Source organism: Bufo bufo, chromosome 3, assembly GCF_905171765.1.
Source record: "Bufo bufo chromosome 3, aBufBuf1.1, whole genome shotgun sequence".
NCBI classification, from domain to species: domain Eukaryota; kingdom Metazoa; phylum Chordata; class Amphibia; order Anura; family Bufonidae; genus Bufo; species Bufo bufo.
The window spans coordinates 236,101,092-236,122,920 of record NC_053391.1 but is presented as its reverse complement, the minus strand read 5'-3'; the positions used below and the strand labels follow the sequence as shown (position 1 = coordinate 236,122,920).

Below are 21,829 nucleotides of genomic sequence, written 5' to 3'. Positions count from 1 at the left end.
GAGCGCTTACATGTGGAGGAAGCCCTGTCTCACTGCGCTGTGGGACAGGCGGAAGTGCGCCGGTAAGCTCCTCCTCCTGCACGGCACAGTGTGCAGGAGAGGAGCAGCGCTCTGAAGGATGGCCGGGGTCCGGACAACTGGCGGCCGCGGTCCGTATTTGGACCGCGGTCCGCCAGTTGAGTACCCCTGCAATAGAGCATCTTTGGGATGTGGTGGAACGGGAGCTTCGTGCCCTGGATGTGCATCCCTCAAATCTCCATCAACTGCAAGATGCTATCCTATCAATATGGGCCAACATTTCTAAAGAATGCTATCAGCACCTTGTTGAATCAATGCCACGTAGAATTAAGGCAGTTCTGAAGGCAAAAGGGGGTCCAACACCGTATTAGTATGGTGTTCCTAATAATTCTTTAGGCGAGTGTACATATTACTGATTTATTAAAGCACAGTATATGATAATGAAACCAGTAATATGCACCCAGATGCAAGTTAAAAGCCTATAGTGTAATATAAAAATGACTACAGAAATAGCTTTTTTGTTCGGGGCATTTCAACACCATTTATTGAGTTTAGTTGCATTTTAGTGCTGCATGCTGTAGGTATAGCTTTTTTTGTTCTTACTTTATTTCCTCCAATGGACATTCCGAAAACAGCAGGAAAAATACTTGCACAAAATATCACATTAAAAAAATGGCTAAACGCCTGCTGTTTCTCATTTGTGAAAATTCAGACAATCAATAAAATCTCTTGGCTAGGACAATAAAAAAAATCATAAAAAAACTGCATATAGCCTAATACAGTTTTAAGATGCCTAATAATCAAGTGACAATTGTTGGTAATGGCAAAAGAAAAATTGTGATACACTTACAGTACTTTTAACCTGGGATCTACTATGACTTTCTGTTGACATCTGCCCAACAACATGTTAACACTGGAAGCAGAAACTTGTCGCATCATAGTCAACACGACTGCCACCACTATGACTGCATGGCAGCGAACAGCAGGTCATTATGCTGCTATGACAACAGGCAGCTGTAGGGGACTACGGATCTCTTGGGCCCCTTTCACACGGGCGAGTATTCCGCGCGGGTGCAATACGTGAGGCGAACGCATTGCACCCGCACTGAATCCGGACCTATTCACTTCAATGGGGCTGTGTACATGAGCGATGCTTTTCACGCATCACTTCTGCGTTGCGTGAAAATCACAGCAAGTTCTATATTCTGCGTTTTTCACGCAACGCAAGCCCCATAGAAATGAATAGAGCTGCATGAAAATCGCATCGCACTTGCTTACAGGTGCAATTTTCACGCATGATTGCTAAGGAGACGAGGGATGAGCGACCCGGGACCCCATTAAAGGGACTCTGTCACCACATTCTAACCCCCCCTTTTAAAAGTATTGTTATCTCCATGGCGCCCCTGTGATTACAAAGGTGTTGTTAGAAGATAAATTCGCCGTCTCCTTTTGATAAAAAGAGCTTTTATCTAACCTGTCAATCTTCTTGATAAGGTGCCCAGGGCGTTTCTGTTGGTCTCAAGCTGCCGCCCGCCGCCGCCGCCGTTGGTGCCCAGCTCCTCCCCTGATGCTTTCAGCGCCGCCTGAATGTAATGAAATACGCCTCCGGCTCTCGCTCAGTGCCCCCTCCTCCTTTTCAAAGATCCCGCGCGTGCGCACAGGCCTGTGCCTGATGCGCCCGTGCGGACATTTACAATCAGCCTCATTGAGCGAAGTGCGCGCATGCGCACTTCGCTCAATGAGGCTGATTGTAAATGTCCGCACGGGCGCATCAGGCACAGGCCTGTGCGCACGCGCGGGATCTTTGAAAAGGAGGAGGGGGCACTGAGCGAGAGCCGGAGGCGTATTTCATTACATTCAGGCGGCGCTGAAAGCATCAGGGGAGGAGCTGGGCACCAACGGCGGCGGCGGCGGGCGGCAGCTTGAGACCAACAGAAACGCCCTGGGCACCTTATCAAGAAGATTGACAGGTTAGATAAAAGCTCTTTTTATCAAAAGGAGACGGCGAATTTATCTTCTAACAACACCTTTGTAATCACAGGGGCGCCATGGAGATAACAATACTTTTAAAAGGGGGGGTTAGAATGTGGTGACAGAGTCCCTTTAACTTCATTTTATATTGGAAAATAATAGTTATAATGGAAAATAATAAAAAACATAACTCACCTCATCCACTTGCTCGCGCAGCCGGGATCCTCTTTGTTCTTCTTGAAGGACCTTCTATCTTCATTAAGCAGGACCTGCACTGATGTCACCACGCTCACCACGTGGTGAGCGTGATGACGTCAGCGAAGGTCCTTTTGCAGGTCCTTCAAGAAGAACAAAGAAGAGGATCCCGGCTGCGCGAGCAAGTGGATGGGGTGTGTTATGTTTTTATTATTTTTTAACCCTCAATTGATATTGGACTTTGCATTTTGCATTAAAGAATGCTATTATTTTCCATTAAAACCATGTTATAATGGAAAATAATAAAATCTACAGACCGAACCCGAACTTTAGTAAAGAAGACCAGGTTTGGATCTGGGTACCACATTCTGTTTTTTCTCACGCGCGTGGAAAAAAATGAATGGAACGCAATAGCAGACAAAACTGACTGAAATTGCGTGCCTACTCGCCCGGGTTTCCAGCAATGCACCCTGAACGCATTCGACCCTCACCAGCAATGCCCGTGTGAAAGAGGCCTTAGGCTACTCTCACACCTGCGTTAGGTGCGGATCCGTCTGGTATCTGCACAGACGGATCCGCACCTATAATGCAAACGATTGTATCCGTTCAGAACGGATTAGTTTGCATTATGAAGAACAAAGTCAAAACAGATCCGTCCTGACTTACATTGAAAGTCAATGGGGGACGGATCAGTTTTCAATTGCACCATATTGTGTCAGTGAAAACGGATCCGTCCCAATTGACTTACATTGCAAGTCAGGACGGATCAGTTTGCCTCTGCATCGCTAGGCAAATGGAGGCAAACTGATGCATTCTGAACGGATCCTTATCCATTGAGAATGCATTGGGGCTGAACTGATCCGTTTTGAACCGTTTGTGAGATCCCTGAAACAGATCTCACAAACGGAATTCAAAACGCCAGTGTGAAAGTAGCTTTACAAAAGTTAATTTTAAAGGGGGGGGGGTCATCATTCCCCTTATGCCAGCTTTCTGGTATTAATAAGTTGCAAAACTTGGTTTTGAGACTTAAAAACCCAGAGCATCTAGCATTTAACACTGCCCTCCCGAGATTTCAGAAAATGGGGCGTGGGGAAGGGCAGGCTGTGATTTCTGAGACAATTATCACCATCTATACCAGAGACTGGTGTAAATAATGGCTGAAATTTATGGCAGCTCTGAGGTGCGGTAGATTTCCATCTGGCACAGTCTTCATAAATCAGGGCCATAGTAAAACACAGTTTTATACACAGGGGATCAGTGTTTTCCCCCATTTCTGTCGTTCTGAATTATATGAGGTTTTTTTAAATAAGCAGCATAGGGAAGATTTATGGAAAAGAGAGAGATTTGATCCCTATACAAACCAATCATTGCTGCTTTCATTTTTCAAGAGCATTATCAAAAATAAGAGGTGTACTTAGACTAGTTGCTATGTATTATATCCACTGGTTGCACAGCACTATACTGATTTATAATGCAGTGTGACCCTGAGTGTCCTGGAATCTATTAAATTATATTGACATAATGCTGTTAGTGTAATAGTCTTAAAATCTATTGTATTACACTGACAGCATTATGTCAATGTAATGCAATAGATTCCAGGACTCTCAGGGTCACACAGCTTTACAAATCAGTATAGTGCTGCGCAAACCGATCAAAGGAGCAGAGGTTAAAATGGTACCTCACACCAGCGCACACTGCGAGTTCCTTGCATTAGGCTAGTTCCACACTAGCGTTTACAGACAGGTCGGAAACAGCCTGCCGGATCTGTCGCTGCCAGATGCTGGCGCAATGTAATAGGGTCCCGCCGTGATCCAGCCAAACCCGGCAAAGATGCTGAGAAAGATGCACGCAGCAGTTTGTGTCCGGCCGATTCCCGTCATCCCATGGCGGAACAGCCTGCAGGAAGGTTGTGCTGGCAATGTGAAACCAGCCTTAAAGGGAACCTGTCATGTGGATATTTGATTATAATCTAACTAATTATATACAATCATTAACTACTAAAAAGTGCCTTAGATGGTAACCTCATAATATACACAAAGATGCCACATGCCGCATGCTAATGAGCTGATTGGAGTCCAGCGTGATGTCATTGAGTCCAGCGTTTATTTAATTCAGAGCTATAGCCACTCCCCTGCCCACCTGCTGCTGGTTCATATGGAAACAGACTGTCATTCAGCAGCAGGTAGGCTGGGAGAGTCAGGAGCTCATAAATATTCAGGACTCCTCATTATCAGCTGGAGCTTTTCAATACAAGATGTTGGCAGATTGACTGGGTCAATTAAAGAAAGTGACCCAGCATTGTGCTAAGAGAATCAGTCACTTATTTATGTTGCCCTTAGTTAGGACACCATAAAACTGGTGACAGGTTCCCTTTAAAGGGATATTCCCATCACAGACAATGGGGGCATATCGCAGCACAAAAACTGCAACAAAAGAAAAAATGCATGCGTCTATTCTGACTTTTTTCTGCTGGAAAAAAATAATTCACAAGAGTAAAATTCATGTTTAGGGACCCTTAGGCCAGACACACACAAATGTGTTCAAAGGGGTATTCCCATCACAGACAATGTGGGCATATCGCTAGGATATGCCCCCATTGTCTGATGGTGCGGGTCCCAGAGGTGGGACCTGAACCTAACTCAGAGAACGGGGCGGAGAGAGTGGTGGCTGAAGGACCCGGGTAACCAGCCACCAACAAGAGCTCTCCCCATACAAGTGATAGGGAGCGCACCGCGCTTGCACAGTGACCACTCCTATTCATTTCTACGGGGCCGATAGAAATGGCCAAGCCAACACTCTGCTATTTTAAACAGCCCCATAGAAATAAATGGAGTGTGGCTGCGCATGCGCAATTTGCCCTCCGCCACCTTTACCACTCCATTCTCGGTGTATGTGTGGGTCCCAGAGGTCCTAGCGATATGCCCACATTGTCTGTGATGGGAATACCCCATTGAACACTTGTGTGTGTCTGGCATAAGGGTCCCTAAACATGACATTTACTTGTGGATTTTTTTTTTCCAGGAGAAAAAAAACTTCGGAATAAACGCATGCATTTTTTCTTTTGTTGCAGTTTTTATGCTGATATAATACTTTTTAAAAAGAAGCCATAAAGACAAAAAGGCTTTCTACCTAATTTAAAAAAAGCCAGGAGCAAAGAACTGTTGTGTGTCCTGTTTTTCATATTTCCCATAAGGGGCTAGCATTTTTACAGCATATAGGGTTCTCCAGGTCTCTCCTTAGCGCAGCTAAGGGGGAACTTTGGAGCACTTTTTCCCATAGAAATCAAGAAAGAAAAAAATCAATAGAAAACACGTTTTGATCACTGGCCATACACATTAAGAATTTTTTTTTATTTATTTTTTTATGGCGGATACACTATAAGCTGGTAGAGGTACCCTTACCATATCCACCTGCTATTTCCTAAAGGGTACAACACATGTATCTATACCCCCACTGACAGGTAGCACTCCCTGTACAGTGCCAGTGATACTTCAGGGAGCCTGACTGCTGCTGAGTCTTGCCATGCCACGAAGCTCCAGGCACGTAGTTTTAATGCTGACATTAATGCCATGGGAGGTATAGAACGCAGCAGCTATTGAGTCGACTTATGCACTACGGCACTTGGTGACCTGGCTCTGTAACTTTATGTGGTCTGTCACTTTGTGGCTCAGTTGCGGAGGTTCCTAAATGTTTACACTTGACAATACTACCACTTACATTTCAGCATAGAATATCTAGGAGGAAGAAATTTCACAAACTGACTTGTTGCAATGGAGGCATCGTATTACAGTGCTACACTAGAAGTCAGTGATCTCTTTAGAACGACCCATTCTTTCACAAATGTCTGTAAAGGCAGACTTCATATCTAGAAGCTGGATTTTATACTCCTGTGGCGAAGGGGCTGGATGAAACACCTGAATTCAGTGATTAAGAGGTGTGCCCCAATACTTATGTCCATATATTGTGTAATAATATGTATCTGCTCAACTAATCCTGCACTACGCTGGCATGCTGCCTACAGACTAGGTTACATTTTGTAATGGACTGGTTTCCTTGAGGACATGGCGATTTTCAGTTTTTCAGTGTTTTTGTTTTTTAATCCCTGCCTTCCCAGACCCATAGCTTTTTTAATTTTCCGTTCACACAGACGTATGAGGGCTTGTTTTTTTTTGTGAGACAAGTTGCACTTTCTAATGTCACCATTTAGTATTGTATACGATGCAGTGAGAAGCTGGAAAAAAAATAAAATAAATGGGGTGGGATTGGAAAAAAACAAAACACAATTGCGCCATAGTTTTATGAGTTTCATTTTTACGTTACCTTTTATTCTCCAGGTCAGTATGATTACAGCGATACTACATTTATATAGTTTTTCAGGTAATTCCCCATTTTTTGCGGCTTTCATTTTTTACTCCCAGCCCTCCCGACGCCATAACTTTTCTATTTTTTCATTTACATAGCCACATGAGGGCTGTTTTTTTGGGGGACGAGATGCACTTTCTAACTGAACCATTTACAGTTATATACAATGTGGTAGGAAGCAGGAAAAAAAAATCCAAATGGGATGGATAAAAAATAACCATTTTGCCTCAGTCTTAAAACTGACCTATTACTTTTATTCTGCAGGTCAGTACGATTATGATGATACCACATATGTATAGTTTTTCTTGCATTTTAAATGCTGAAAATGTTTTATAAACTTTGGAAAAAACTTTTTTTCTTTGCATTGCCATATTCTGAACCACATAACTTTTTTATTCTTATGTGTACGGACTCACTTTTTACACGTCGATCTTAACTTTTCATTGATGACAACCTGGTGTGTATGAGTTTTTGATCACTTTTTATAAAAAAAAATTGTAAAAGCGACAAAAAAAAAAAAAAGGTGAATCTGCAATTTAGAATTTTTTTCTGTTTCGTCGTTTAGGATAAATAATTTTAGGTTTTAATAGAAGAGGCGTTTTCGCACGCAGTAATGGGCAGTTATTTTTTCAAATTATTTAGATATTTTTGTTTTGATTTTGGGGAAAGGGGGGGGTGATTTTAATTTTTAGATTTTTATTTTTTAAATAGTTCCCCTAAGGCAATCATGCTTTTCTCATAGACTCCAATGCATTAGCAGTTATGAGACTATGACCTTATCTTGATTATCTTGTGACAAAAGCCAGTGAATTCCATTGAAAAGTTAGTTATCTTTTTCTCGCCATTCTTTACTCAATGCGTTAACAAGTTTAGCTCGGCTGAATCTGTACATCCGGCTCCCCCGATCCCCGCCGGGAGGAGCTCGTACAGGCCAGGCACGCACGCTTCCGGTCTTTAACCTCCCAGATGCTGTGGACATTTGACCACAGCATCTGAGGGATTAAATGCAGGCGATGCATACATTAAGTCCTAGGTGCTTACTGTTACAGCAGGCACCTGGAGGCTCTGGCGTCTGCTCCCGAGCAGGTACCATTTTTAAATGCCCGACTGCTGGCGTAAATTTACGTGGGACGGTCAGGAAGGGGTTAATACTAAAATAATAAATAAAAACTTTTGGGAAATGTAAAAAAAAATTTTGGGAGGTGAAGTTACAGAAAAAAAATAGCACAGGCATTTAGGGGCCAGGCACGGCAATGACAATGTCAGGGGTTACCACTGGTGTCTTGCAGCTCTGGAGTCCTAGGTTTGAATCCAATCAAGAATAATATCTGCAACTTGTACGTTCTGAGTTTACTTCCGGCGCTCAGGTTTCCTCCCACACTTTAAAGGCATACAGATGGGGAACATAAATTGTGAGCTCCAATGGAGAAGGCAAACAATGATAGTGTCTGTAAAGCACTGCGGAATAGGTGGGTACTATATAAAGTGAGTAAAATAAAATCAATAAAAAGGGGGAAAGGAGGATTGATTAGAATTTTTATATATTTAATATTTTTTTTTAACATATTTTAAGTCCGCTGCAGGCCTCCATAGCAACTACTGCTACGATAGCCTCAAGGCTACCACAAGGAATGAACGGCTCCCCATATCGCTGTGCAGCAGAGCCGTTTGAGCCCCGGGAGTGCAGTGCTACTGGAGAAAGCCACCTTAGGGTACTTTCACACTAGCGTTAAAGTTTACTGGTATTGAGTTCTGTCCAAACTGATCAGTTTTGTCCCAATGCATTCTGAATGGAGAGAATTCTGTTCAGTATGCATCAGGATGTCTTCAGTTCAGTCACTTTTACGGTATTTGGACGGAGAAAATACCGCAGCATGCTGCGGTATTTTCTCCGGCCAACATTCCAGAACACTTGGCTGAATGCCATTGAAATGTATTAATGCTGGATCCGGTATCAAGTGTGCAGGTAAAACTGATCTGGTTTCCAGGTCTGCGCATACACAGACCATTAAAAATTTTAAAAATAATAAATACCGGATCCGTTTTTACGGATGACACTGCAAAACGGATCCGGTATTGCAATGCATTTATCAGACTGATCAGGATCCTGAGGAGTCTGCAAATGACATGCATTTGCATACAGTTTTCCTGATCAGGCAGGCAGTTCAGGCAACTGAACTGCCTGCCGGAATCAAACAACGCAAGTGTGAAAGTACCCTTAGATACCATGGTTGCAACTGACAATGGCATCTGATGGGTTAAAGAATGGTTCAGTTTCTTTCCGTTATACATAACGAAAAAAATAGCCCCGTTGTCCGTTATAACGGAACCTATAAGGGAATTCTGTAACGCCGATGTGAACCCGGCCTACCTTTGATTCCACGGAAAAAATGTGTTTTAAGGTTTACTTTAGTGTCTTATTTTTCTTTGTTATTTGCTCATTTTGTCAGATCACAATTGCAGGCCATAAAAAATACAACAGAAAAGCAGTGCTTTGTTTTCTCAGGCTGCGGCCATGTTTTCATCCCCTCCCTCTCCCACTCTGATGCTAGTGCACTTGAGTCAGGAAATTTAGGAGGAGGCAGCAGGGTTTAGGCTGCATCATTTTTGTCAACACAGTGAGGTGGACATTTTGTTGGAAGGAATCTCCTAGTTACTAATAGTACACAATAGATTGGTAACCGCACCAGCTGTAGTACATACACAGTACCATCCATAGAACATGCGAGTGGCTAATCTTCCTAGTTATGCAGTGATAATTCCTCCCTTCAGTGCATAACTGTGCAGATTTACCTTTCAGCAGCTTTGAAAATCTGAGCAGCATGTGGTGGTATGCGGAATTCCTAATTTGCAAAGTAGTGATAAATCCCGTCATATAGCTATACCAACTTGCTCTCCAGGGCCCTGGAAAAGCTAGGTGACAACACTGCGCAGCTGCATTGGTGACAACAGATTATGTTGCCTTGGTACCATATGATAGATGCACACAATGTCAATCAAGGTGGCATTGTTAGTATTTGTAGACCTTACTCAGTGCTTTGAGCACCAATTTAAGTGAATGCAGTGTTAAGCCCCGCCCCTTTCTCACACTTCCTGTTTGCCTGTGAGCTCATGGTGGTGCACAGAAGATGGTGAGGCTCGGAGGAAGGAGACACTTCTCTGACTGCAGGATATCTGTTTAACTGCTTTCTTTTTCTTGTGTTTTACAGGGTTTAGTGTCCCTGTAATTTTCCATGATATAGTACTGCTGAAATCAAAAAGAAAAATAGCTAAAAATGCTAAAAAAAATGTTTTCTAAGAACATTTAAATAAGACCAAAGAACATTTAAATTTAAAAGAGGAAGTTAGGGGGCGAAGCCCGGAAGTTCGAGGCCGCGCTCCGAAAATGCAGATGCAGAGAGCACATAGTGTGCTCTCCGCATCCATTCCTGCGCCATTGAAAATGAATGGGTCCACATCCGTTCCTGATATTGCGGAACGGATGCGGACCCATTTGCGGACGTGTGAATGGACCCCTATCCTGACTTCAGCCTGCAAAACCCTTACTACTGGCTCCCAACTACCTCAGACCGGTTCTACCTGCCTGATGAAGCTGTCTGGTACCAGTTACTGTGAGTCCTGTCATGGCCAAAGATCACAGGATAGGGAGGCGGCGGTGTGGACTCTCAGAATGGCGCCGATGCTGTTCCGCAGGAAGAAGTTGCTCTGGACAGGAAGCGGGAAGAGGCTGCCAGACTGTAAAGATTTACCAGAGACCATGCGGTCTCCGCTAGTGTCTCCTGAAAATGCTCTTGATGACCTTGCTTAGGCTACTTTCACACTTGCGTTGTTCTTTTCCGGCATAGAGTTCCGTCACAGGGGCTCTATACCGGAAAAGAACTGATCAGGCATATTCCCATGCATTCTGAATGGAGAGTAATCCGTTCAGGATGCATCAGGATGTCTTCAGTTCAGTCGTTTTGACTGATCAGGCAAAAGAGAAAACCGCAGCATGCTACGGTTTTCTCTCCGGCGAAAAACTGAAAAAGACTTGCCTGAACGCCGGATCCGGCATTTTTTCCCATAGGAATGAATTAGCGCCGGATCCGGCATTCAGAATACCGGATCAGTCGTTCCGGCATGCGCAATCGGTAAAAATGTGAAAAAATGTACAAGACGGATCCGTCGGTCCGCATGACAAGCGGAGAGACGGATCCGTCCTTGCAATGCATTTGTGAGACGGATCCGCACCCGGATCCGTCTCACAAATGCTTTCAGTCAGCGGCAGATTGGCGGATCCGGCGGGCAGTTCCGACGACGGAACTGCCCACCGGATAACACTGCCGCAAGTGTGAAAGTAGCCTTAGAGGTCCTTCCACAGAATGGAGACACAATTCAGACATTGTTAAAGCTATCAAACAGTGTAACCAGGCATTCATCACTGAACAGCCAACTGGGAGGAATCAGAATGGATGTCTTCATTATTCGCAAAAAGATGGTAGAGGATTTATGTATATTCAGATTTGCAGGGAAAGAGGCTGTATCAGCAGATCATATAGTACAAGACAATCTCTTTTTAACAAAGCTAGAACCAGCCCTGTACCTCACATGGATCCAGAGATCTCCCCATTCATTGCTCTGCTAGATTTATATCAAGCTGGCAGCTCAGGGGAGGGTCTTTTCTGCTGCAGCTAAGGGGGCGTGTCCATCCTCTCCCTATCATAGTTAAGGAGGCAGCTAAAAGACTGAGCATGTGCAACCTTCTTAATGAGTCGGTCAAAAAAATAAGACTAAGGCCTCTTTCACACTTGCGTTGTCCGGATCCGGCGTGTACTCCACTTGCCGGAATTACACACCGGATCCGGAAAAACGCAAGTGTACTGAAAGCATTTGAAGACGGAACCGTCTTCCAAATGCTTTCAGTGTTACTATGGCACCCAGGACGCTATTAAAGTCCTGGTTGCCATAGTAGGAGCGGGGAGCGGGGGAGCAGTATACTTACAGTCCGTGCGGCTCCCGGGGCGCTCCAGAGTGACGTCAGAGCGCCCCATGCGCATGGATGACGTGATCCATGTGCTTGGGGCGCCCTGACGTCACTCTGAAGCGCCCCGGGAGCCGCACAGACGGTAAGTATACTGCTCCCCTGCTCCCCACTACACTTTACCATGGCTGCCAGGACTTTAGCGTCCCGGCAGCCATGGTAACCACTCTGAAAAAGCTAAATGTCGGCTCCGGCAATGCGCCGAAACGACGTTTAGCTTAAGGCCGGATCCGGATCAATGCCTTTCAATGGGCATTAATTCCGGATCCGGCCTTGCGGCAAGTGTTCCGGATTTTTGGCCGGAGCAAAAAGCGCAGCATGCTGCGGTATTTTCTCCGGCCAAAAAACGTTCCGTTCCGGAACTGAAGACATCCTGATGCATCCTGATGCATCCTGAACGGATTTCTCTCCATTCAGAATGCATTAGGATAATCCTGATCAGGATTCTTCCGGCATAGAGCCCCGACGACGGAACTCTATGCCGGAAGACAAGAACGCAAGTGTGAAAGAGCCCTTAGTGGCACTATACAGATACGGTTCATTGAATAACTCAGTGGCTATACTAAATTTTTTGTTACATACAATTACAAAAGTATTCAGATCGTGGTGCTGGTTTGAAAACTGTAGAACTTTTATTTGGGATTACCCCTTTAAGAACACATAACTTACCCCTAATACAGATCAGTTGTGAATGGAAAATCAGGAAAATTGCCCAGGTTCTTCTAAATATATACGGCACAGGTAACATATTGAGACCTGGAAGGAAAAAAAACAAGCTAAAATAAATTGCATGTTTTTTCAGGCTCAATGCATTTTACTTCCTGTTCACAGGCTGCAAATCAGATCTTTCAGCGACAATAACCGCTGAATGGACAGCACTGGAAATTAAGGCCTAATTCACACATCCCAGTTTTGGTTAGTGCTGCATTAGTAATTATTAGCCAAACCCAAGAGTGAAGCCTACACAGAGAGAAGATGAAGCGTAAAGATTTGATCCTGTTTGTATTGTTGACATGCATCTGGTTTTGGCTAACAATCACTGATGGAAATCACTGACCAAACATTGACCTACAACGACTGATGTGTGAAGTAGACCTAAATATGTGCCAACTACGCACCTTTATGGCCCTGCACTCGGCTATCTCCAGCAGTCCCATAGAGTTGGTGGTCAGAGCGATTGGACCACCACTGATTAGACTTCAACTAGCTCTATATTTCTTTTCTGTTTTATCAAGCCATTCAGAATGTACCATACACAATGAAAATGCCAAAAATTAGCAGTCGATCTGCATTTCCTAACAATCTCCAAGACTGGTAGTCTTCATTTGATAGAACATGAAAACACTGAAAGCTTGTAGTACACATTCAATTACAATAGGACAACGCTTGACTAAAACTGTAAGAGGAAGTACTGCAGTGACCACATAGTCAAGTCTACTGGGACTAAAATAAACAATCAGACAAAAACAAAACAGAGTGTTGTCAATGAGAAACCTGGACTGCTATTGCCTGGAACTGTACGGTCTTTAGCGACTAATCCAGGTTCTGTTTGGGATCTCACAATGGTCAGTTTTGAGTATGGAGGCCTGGCGATGAGTGCTTCAATCCTGCCTTTGCGGTAGATCGACACACAAGGTCCCAACTACTGGTGCGACAATCTGAGGAGCCATCACATATGACACTCAGTCTCCTCTAGTAGTGATGTGAGGGACACTCACAGCTCAGATATATGTACAGGACATCCTGCGGCCACGTGTTGCCTCTCATGGCAGGGCTGCCTGTAGCATTTTTTCATCAGGATAAGGCCTCATGCACACGACTGTTTTATTCCGTGTCCGTTGTGCCGTTTTTCGTGATTTTCTGCGGACCCATTGACTTTTAATGGGTCCGTTGAAAACTTGGCTAATGCACCGTTTGCCATCCGCTTCCGTGGTTCCAGTCCGTCAGAAAAATATAACCTGTCCTACTATTTTCGCGGAAAACGGTTTGTGGACACATTCAAGTCAATGGGACCGCTAAAAAACGCGGAGGCATACAAGATTGTCATCCGCGCCCGTTCTTTTCCTATCATTTGCATGGCAAACTTGACTTAGACTTTTTTTTACTTTCCTTTATGTCTGGTGGTCCTCCAAAAACAAAGGAAGACACACAGAAACGGATCACGGAACCCTATTTTGCGGAACAGAACACAACAACGGTCGCATGCATGAGGTCTAATGCACGTCCACAAACAGAATGGTTTCCCAGGCATGTCTCAGCCAGATTGTAACACTTCCTTGGCCTGCACGGTCACCAGATTTATGGAACCAGCTGGGACGCCAGCTTCGGCAACCTACCAGTGTGCAGGATCTAAAGGCCCAGCTGCAACATCAGTGAGTAAATGTCCCACAGGATACCATATGGAACCTGTATGCCTCCCTGCCCAAACGTATCTCACCTTTTCTCCAGGCCAGAGGTGGCCCAACAAGGAACAAGAGCCTTCTTTGATTGTACAGGTTCCCAAATCCTTTCATTCTAATATTGTGGGTAGTCTGCTGCCAAAGATTGAGAAAGTTTTTGAATCAATATCACCCTTTATACTCACTCCTGAAAGCTCAATAGACCAGGTTTAAGCCACTTTCACAGCTGAAGCCGGGGATTCTGGCCGGCAGACAGTGCCGGGAATCAGCCGGATCTCTGCCAGAAACCATTATAGTCCAGCAATGCCGGAGCCAGAGAACTCCAGCAGACTGCCCTTTACCGGAACAGTCCGTTCCTTGCCGCAGATGTGAAAGGTATGTTTAGATGAGGTATCTATGAGGGCAGTTGTTGATGTAGTGTTGCTGGGGTATTAGAATTGTAAATATATATATATATTATTATCATTGTAAATCATTTTTGTTTGCTTCTTTGTATAGTGGATATGGATTGGAACTGTAGTCTGTGTGTGTTTGTATGACATGCTGCTGGGGCAACATTACAACTTCTCTGTTTTTAGGGACTAAAAGTTTAATTTTGTCCATGTAGTGTAGATACACATTACACACCATATTTGGGTCAATTGTCTGGAACAAGCGTTCATAAAAACATTTGTTCCCAATAATTGGCCCATTAGCCGATAAATGAGCAAACTCTCGTTTGTGGGCTGATGGGCGACTCAGGAGGATGAAAGATGCCGGATTATCGGCAGCACATCTCCTTGTGTAACACTGGGCAGTGGAATACAGTCCTTACAGTAACCTTCCCGTCTTCTGTCATTATCTCAGTGCATAGAGCCTCTAGAAGTCTGAGGCTGGGTTCACACCTGAGCGTACGCTGTTGCGCTCTGTATGCGCGATTTCATCGGGCGTTTCCATACGCGGCTCCGGAAACAAGCAAACGCCCATTGTCGCGCGTTCCCGGAAGTCTATGTACGGGAACGCGCGACCATACGCCCCAAAGAAGCTCCTGTACTTCTTGGGGCATAGGGCGTTTTACAGCGCGTTCGTACGCGCTGTAAAACGCTCAGGTGAGAACCATGCCCATAGGGAATCATTGGTTCTTGCCTGTTGAGCGTTTTACAGCGCGTAGGAACGCGCTGTAAAACGCTCAGGTGTGAAGCCAGCCTGAGACTTGCTCCCCCCACAAGTCCTGATCGTCCCGACTGATCGGGCTCCTCCCTTCTCCGTGGTGAGCCACAATGGTCTCATTATAGCAAATCTAAGTTGTGAGGGATTTTTGGCAGCCATAGGTCCCCCAAGAGTCTTGGGCAATAGGCGGCTGCCCAAACTTCCCATCTTCTAATCCCTCATTCAGGATACAATAACTTAACATAACATAAATTAAAATGCAGTTGGTCCAATATTAATCTATGTCACAAATTATTTGTTCCGAGGACCATCTGGTTTCCCTCCTGCATAATGGAAACCAGACAGATCCGTTATTGCGGCCCATAGACTTCAATTATGACGGAATGCCTCTTAAAGGCTTCCGTGGTGTGTTCCATCATAGAATTCCGTTATGGCCTGTTGTAATGGAATCCATAACGGAATTGCCAGAAAACCTGAACACCAAACATCACTAATACTGAGGATAGGTCATCAATATAAATCGCTGCACAACTCCTTTAATTGCCCCTAGCAACCAATCAGATTGATCCTTTCATTTTCCAAAGGAGGGCTAAAATAAAAGGTGGAATCTGATTGGTTGCTTTGGGCACCTAAACCTGTTTCTGTTTGCACCAGTTTTGATAAATCGCTCCCTGAGTCTTTGTCAATTCCAGTGCATGCTGGGACTTGTAGTGCTGCTGGAAGCCCATTTCATGATTTAAAGCTGATCTGTTACAGACTATGCTGCCCTATGTAAGAGCAGCAGTGACACCCTCGTTGCTCCTAATTTGCAAATTTGGAAAAAGTATCAGAACTCATAAAGAGAGCATCGGATCAACAAAAGAAAACCAACCCTAATCAGGTGAGCCACGGCCATGAGTCCATGCAATCATTTTGATAGCGAGGTCGCTGCTGACAGATTCTTTAGAAGCCATGCTCCTTTCTCATTAAGACAAAAGAGATCCAGACGCAGTAGATTATTCTTTATGGCTAACTTGCCTCATAAATACGTCTAAAATGAGAAGCGCCAATCTTTTTTGCAAATTAACCAAGAATGTATTTCTGGTCGGATTTTTCACTTTATTAGTTCTCACCTCAGGCAGCAGAAAGGCTCGGAGCACCCCTGATCTGCACAAAAATTCTAATAAAAAGTGGTACAAAATGGTGCAGCCTGGCACATCTCAGGGTTTCTACACTTTTTCCAAAATGCTTGGAAAGTGGGCGGGGCTTTACGAGGAAGAGGTCAACATTTTAAAGCAATTCTAGCATAGACACCTAGGAGGAGCAAGGGTGCAGAGAATGACTTGGCCACGCCCTCGGTGCACTTAACTGCTCAGTTGCATACTGATTAAAGTGCTTTTACTGGATAAAGAAGCAACGTGAAAAGTGCTCATGACATTCAGTAGAGCTAGGCTTTGTGCTCGTGAATTTCCTGGTGACACACTGCCTTCAAAATCTACCCCACCTGTCAATTCACACTTGGCTGGTACTGTAGGATGGTGCAGCTTTTCCTCCAGCAAATCTACCATGTGGGAAGAGCCCCCTAGACGCACTGAGACATTCACTCAGAAGTAACACAAACACTAGGGGCTCGTGCACACAGCCCAGGTTTTGGTCCACATTCAATCCGCGTATTTTGTGGATCAGATGCGGACCCATTCATCGCAATGGTGCTGTAAATGATGCGGAATGCACACCCCCTAACCCGTTGCGAGGCCCCATAAAAAATAGAACATGTCCTAATCTTGTCCGTTTTGTGGGCAAAGACAGGACGTATCTGCAGGAGTAAAAAAAAATGGCAGCATGCACTTAGCAGGTATCCGTGTTTTGGGGACTGCAAAACACTTATGGCCGTGTGCATGAGCCCTAAGAAAGTGAAAGACATAATTTAGGGTGCAGTCACATGACCATATGTATTTTGTGGTCTGCAAGGTGCAAATCCGCAAAAAATACGGATGATGTCACATTGTAACCGCGCCTATTCTTGTCCGCAAAATGGACAAGAATAGGACATGTTCCGTCTTTTTTGCAGGGCTGCAGAACGGACATATGGATGCGGACGGCGCGCAGTGTGCTGTCCGCATTTTTTTGGAGGCCCCACTGAAATGAATCTGCATACCACGTGGACCCCTTGCAAAGCCGTAGTGGGAGCCAGCTTGCGGTTTAGCTTCATTCAATGGAACGAAGAGCGGTTCTGCACAAAAAAACCCCGGCAGAAACCACAGCGGATACGTTGAGGATTTTTTTTCTGTCCGCTCGCTTCAGAATTTTATAGACCAGGGATCAGCAACCTCTGCCGCTCCATCTGTTCTGAAACTACAACTCCCATAATGCCCCATTCACTTCTATAGGAGTAAGAAGAACAGCCAAGCATGTTGCATGCTGGGAGTTGTAGTTTCACAGCAGCTGGGGTGCTGATCCCTGTTATAGACTGTTGGATAGCCACTTTAAAGTATGCGCTGGTAACAGAGAAACCTTAAAGGGGTTGCCTTGATCTTGTATATGATGAAAGGGAACAGAGGGTGTGGTGCACATACTTCTGAGGGGTGCTGGATACCACTGCCGAGGCATCTGAACTGACAGACGACTGCAATACCCAGAACATAAGAGCGGTTCCGGACAGGACTACGGCAGTGAGTTTGCAATTGCTTTTTAAGCCAGAACTTGGAGTAAGTTCAGACTGAACATTTAGTATGAAAGGCAGAATGTAGCCAACATCGGACATGGCTCATTGGTCAGTGATTGGTAAATCACTTGGCTCAGACTCAACAAAAAAGCAACCTGCGTAATAGAAGAATGTATCTACCAAGCTTGTGCCGTCCTCCCCCAGTTCTGAGAAATATTTTCAGGAATGGTACACATAAACTGAACTGTGCGGGGGCTGACCGGCATGCCCGCCTGCTACTGCCTCCCATCTCAGCGGCCAGGAGGAAAGACATGGAACCCAGCCCTGAAGAGGACCCATTCATTTCTACGGGTCCACCAAAAAGAAACGACAACTGTGCGCTCATCCCACAAACTATATAATTCCTGACCGCATTGCGGACAAGAATAGTAATTTCTAGTCGTGGGAGTGAGAAATATGCGGACTGCCCACGGAAAGGGTCCGTGGTTTGCAGACTGCAATACAGACACGGCCGTGTGCATGAGCCCGAAAATTAAGGATGGGGCAGGGGGGCCTGCAAAGTCCAAATGTAATTCAAGCCTCAGACCAAACCCCTAAATAAATATGCACCCCAAAATGGCTGCAGATGTCCTGATGCTGGGAGCGTACGGACGAAAAGAGAATATGGAAACAAGGATACAGCCTTTCACAACTAGGGGTGCCCCAGCACCACCACGCCCATCAGAGCCCATAACAGGTGGACCACCCCTGGGAGCTACAGAGGGGTAACCCAGCACCACCACTCCCATCAGAGCCCATAACAGGTGGACCACCCCTGGGAGCTACAGAGGGGTAACCCAGCACCACCACTCCCATCAGAGCCCATAACAGGTGGACCACCCCTGTGAGCTAGAGGGGTAACCCAGCACAACCACGCCCATCAGAGCCCATAACAGGTGGACCACCCCTGTGAGCTACAGAGGGGTAACCCAGCACCACCACTCCCATCAGAGCCCATAACAGGTGGACCACCCCTGTGAGCTACAGAGGGGTAACCCAGCACCACCACTCCCATCAGAGCCCATAACAGGTGGACCACCCCTGTGAGCTAGAGGGGTAACCCAGCACCACCACTCCCATCAGAGCCCATAACAGGTGGACCACCCCTGTGAGCTAGAGGGGTAACCCAGCACCACCACTCCCATCAGAGCCCATAACAGGTGGACCACCCCTGTGAGCTAGAGGGGTAACCCAGCACAACCACGCCCATCAGAGCCCATAACAGGTGGACCACCCCTGTGAGCTACAGAGGGGTAACCCAGCACCACCACCCCTGTGAGCTACAGAGGGGTAACCCAGCAGATGACAGCTGCCAAACACTAAATTCAGGTCTAATCCACATCTGCATCAAAACTGTTATCGTGCCCGTTACTTACCACAGCAGGTAAGTGTCTAGAAGCAGCGCCCTGACAGAGCACAATCCACTGCCATACACTTACATAGCCTTCAGTCAAGCCGTATCTACCAAGGGTATAGTGAGGCAATACAAAACATGCAAGGGTGTGCCCGAGGGCGCAGCAACATTTATGGCGCCATACCCCACCGGCTACGAATGCCTCTCTACAGCCAGTAATTCCCGCCGTCTCCGGGACAGCTCCGCGTCCTGTACCTGGATGACACCCGCTGCTCCGTGCCTGACGTCCGCTGTATGTATCCGAAACCGTGCTGAGCAGACCGGCTCCGCCTCACACAACACTGGCCCCGCCCACTTCTGCCCTTCCTGGTCGCCACAGGAAACGAGGAGGACGGATGTACAGCGGTGGGAATCCCGGTTACAGTACAGCACAGCCTCAGCAGGAGGGAATGGAGGGGGAGTTCCCCTTATCTCTAAGAACACGAGGCTGAAGTTGGTTTCTTATTCGGCAGTTTCTTATACATTACTATGACAAATAAACCTTTTTTTCTCTTATTCCTCTGCAGTAAATCTGTTTTTTTCTGCATAAATGTTAAATATTATTTGTGAACAATCAGATTAATAAAAAAAAATCTAGATTATTTGTGTTTTTACAAAAAAAAGATAGTGAAAAATGGATGAAAAAATATGCATTTTGAATAAGTAACTGAGGAATTTAAGGGGTTAAACGCTGTTGGGCCACTGATCTAAGGGTGGAAATATAAAGAGTAAGGACCCCTCCATAACACCCAACTGTACCCAGCCTGGCCCAAACTGTGGATTGGCAAGAAAACAGGTGCCAACCATGTCAACTATATACATTTTCAGCATTTTGAATAAGTAACTGAGGAATTTAAGGGGTTAAATGCCGTTGGGCCACTGATCTAAGGGTGGAAATTTAAAGAGTAAGGACCCCTCCATAATACCCAACTGTATCCAGCCTGGCCCAAACTGTGGATTGGCATTAAAATAGGTGCCAACCTTGCCAACTATATACATTTTCAGCATTTTGAATAAGTAACTGGTGATTTTAAGGGGTTAAACGCTGTTGGGCCACTAATCTAAGCGTGGAAATATAAAGAGTAAGGGCCCCTCTATCAGGGCCGGCTCCAGGTTCATGTGGGCCCTTGGGCGATAAATCCCAGTGGGCCCCCATGAGGCATTTTTTTACATTGACATGTCCCCCTGTGGCTCCTACACGGTATAATGACCCCCAGTGGCCCCTATACAGTATAATGACTACTAGTGGCCCTTCACACAGTATAATGAACCCCCAATTCCCCCCCCACTGTATAATGACCACCTGTGGCCCTGCATTCAGAATAATAACCCCCAGTCGCCCCCATTTAGAATAATGACCCCCAGTAGCCCCCACACTGGGGGAATACTGTATGGAGGGGGCTCTGGGGGTATTTATACTGAATGGAGGGTCATTGGGGATCATTATACTAAATGGGGGACACTGGGGGTCATTATACTATGTAAAGGGCCCTCACAGTATAATGACCCCACAGTGGCCCTCCATTTAGAATAATGACCCCCAGTAGCCCCCACACTGGGGGAATACTGTATGGAGGGGGCTCTGGGGGTATTTATACTGAATGGAGGGTCATTGGTGATCATTACTAAATGGGGGACACTGGGGGTCATTATACTATGTAAAGGGCCCTCACAGTATAATGACCCCACAGTGGCCCTCCATTCAGAATAATGACCCCCAGTCGCCCCCACACTGGGGGTTATACTGTATGGAGGGGGCACGAGGGGTTATTATATTTAATGGGGGCTCTGGTGGTCATTATGCTAAATGGAGGGTCAATGGGGATCATTATACTAAATGGGGGGCACTGGGAGTCATTATACTGTGTAAGGGACCCTCACAGTGTGATGAATGACCCCCCAGTGGCCCCCTCACATACCTATCATTGCAGGGGAGCTGGTGGTCCTGTCATTCACTAACCGCAGCTCCCAGCTCCCCACATGAACCTGGAGCCGGCCCTGAATGACCCCCAGTAGCCCCCACACGGGGGGAATACTGTATGGAGGGGGCTCTGGGGGTCATTATACTGAATGGAGGGTCATTGGTGATCATTATACTAAATGGGGGACACTGGGGGTCATTATACTATGTAAAGGGCCCTCACAGTATAATGACCCCACAGTGACCCTCCATTCAGAATAATGACCCCCAGTCGCCCCCACACTGGGGGTTATACTGTATGGAGGGGGCACGAGGGGTTATTATATTTAATGGGGGATCTGGTGGTCATTATGCTAAATGGAGGGTCAATGGGGATCATTATACTAAATGGGGGGCACTGGGAGTCATTATACTGTGTAAGGGACCCTCACAGTGTGATGAATGACCCCCCAGTGGCTCCCTCACATACCTATCATTGCAGGGGAGCTGGTGGTCCTGTCATTCACTAACCGCAGCTCCCTGCGCTCCTTCTCTCCTCCGGCCCGCTGCAGCAGTGAGCCAGGCCTGGAGGAGAGAAGGAGATGTGCAGTGATGGAGCTAGAACTGACTGGGCCCCACAGCGAAATTTAGTACGCCCCCCTCCCCCCCAATGTGTGTTCACATTACGTTTTTCCTATCGGTTTGATGTATACACATGTGCAGCACTCCACGTTTTTGT

General features: G+C 45.8%; 1 protein-coding gene across 2 annotated transcripts in view; it reads right to left on the bottom strand.

Moving 5' to 3' along the window:
• LOC120995071 (complement decay-accelerating factor-like) overlaps positions 1 to 19,512 on the bottom strand; it is a 172,584-nt gene extending 153,072 nt beyond the window's left edge. For both annotated transcript variants that reach the window (XM_040424054.1, XM_040424055.1), the window contains exons 1-2: positions 19,407 to 19,512; positions 12,236 to 12,322 (exon numbers count right to left, since the gene is read on the bottom strand). In XM_040424054.1, the coding sequence (XP_040279988.1) occupies positions 12,236 to 12,314 (79 nt within the window). In that variant the 5' untranslated portion in view covers positions 12,315 to 12,322; positions 19,407 to 19,512. The remainder of the gene's footprint in view (positions 1 to 12,235; positions 12,323 to 19,406) is intronic.
• Between the last annotated feature and the right edge of the window lie 2,317 nt (positions 19,513 to 21,829).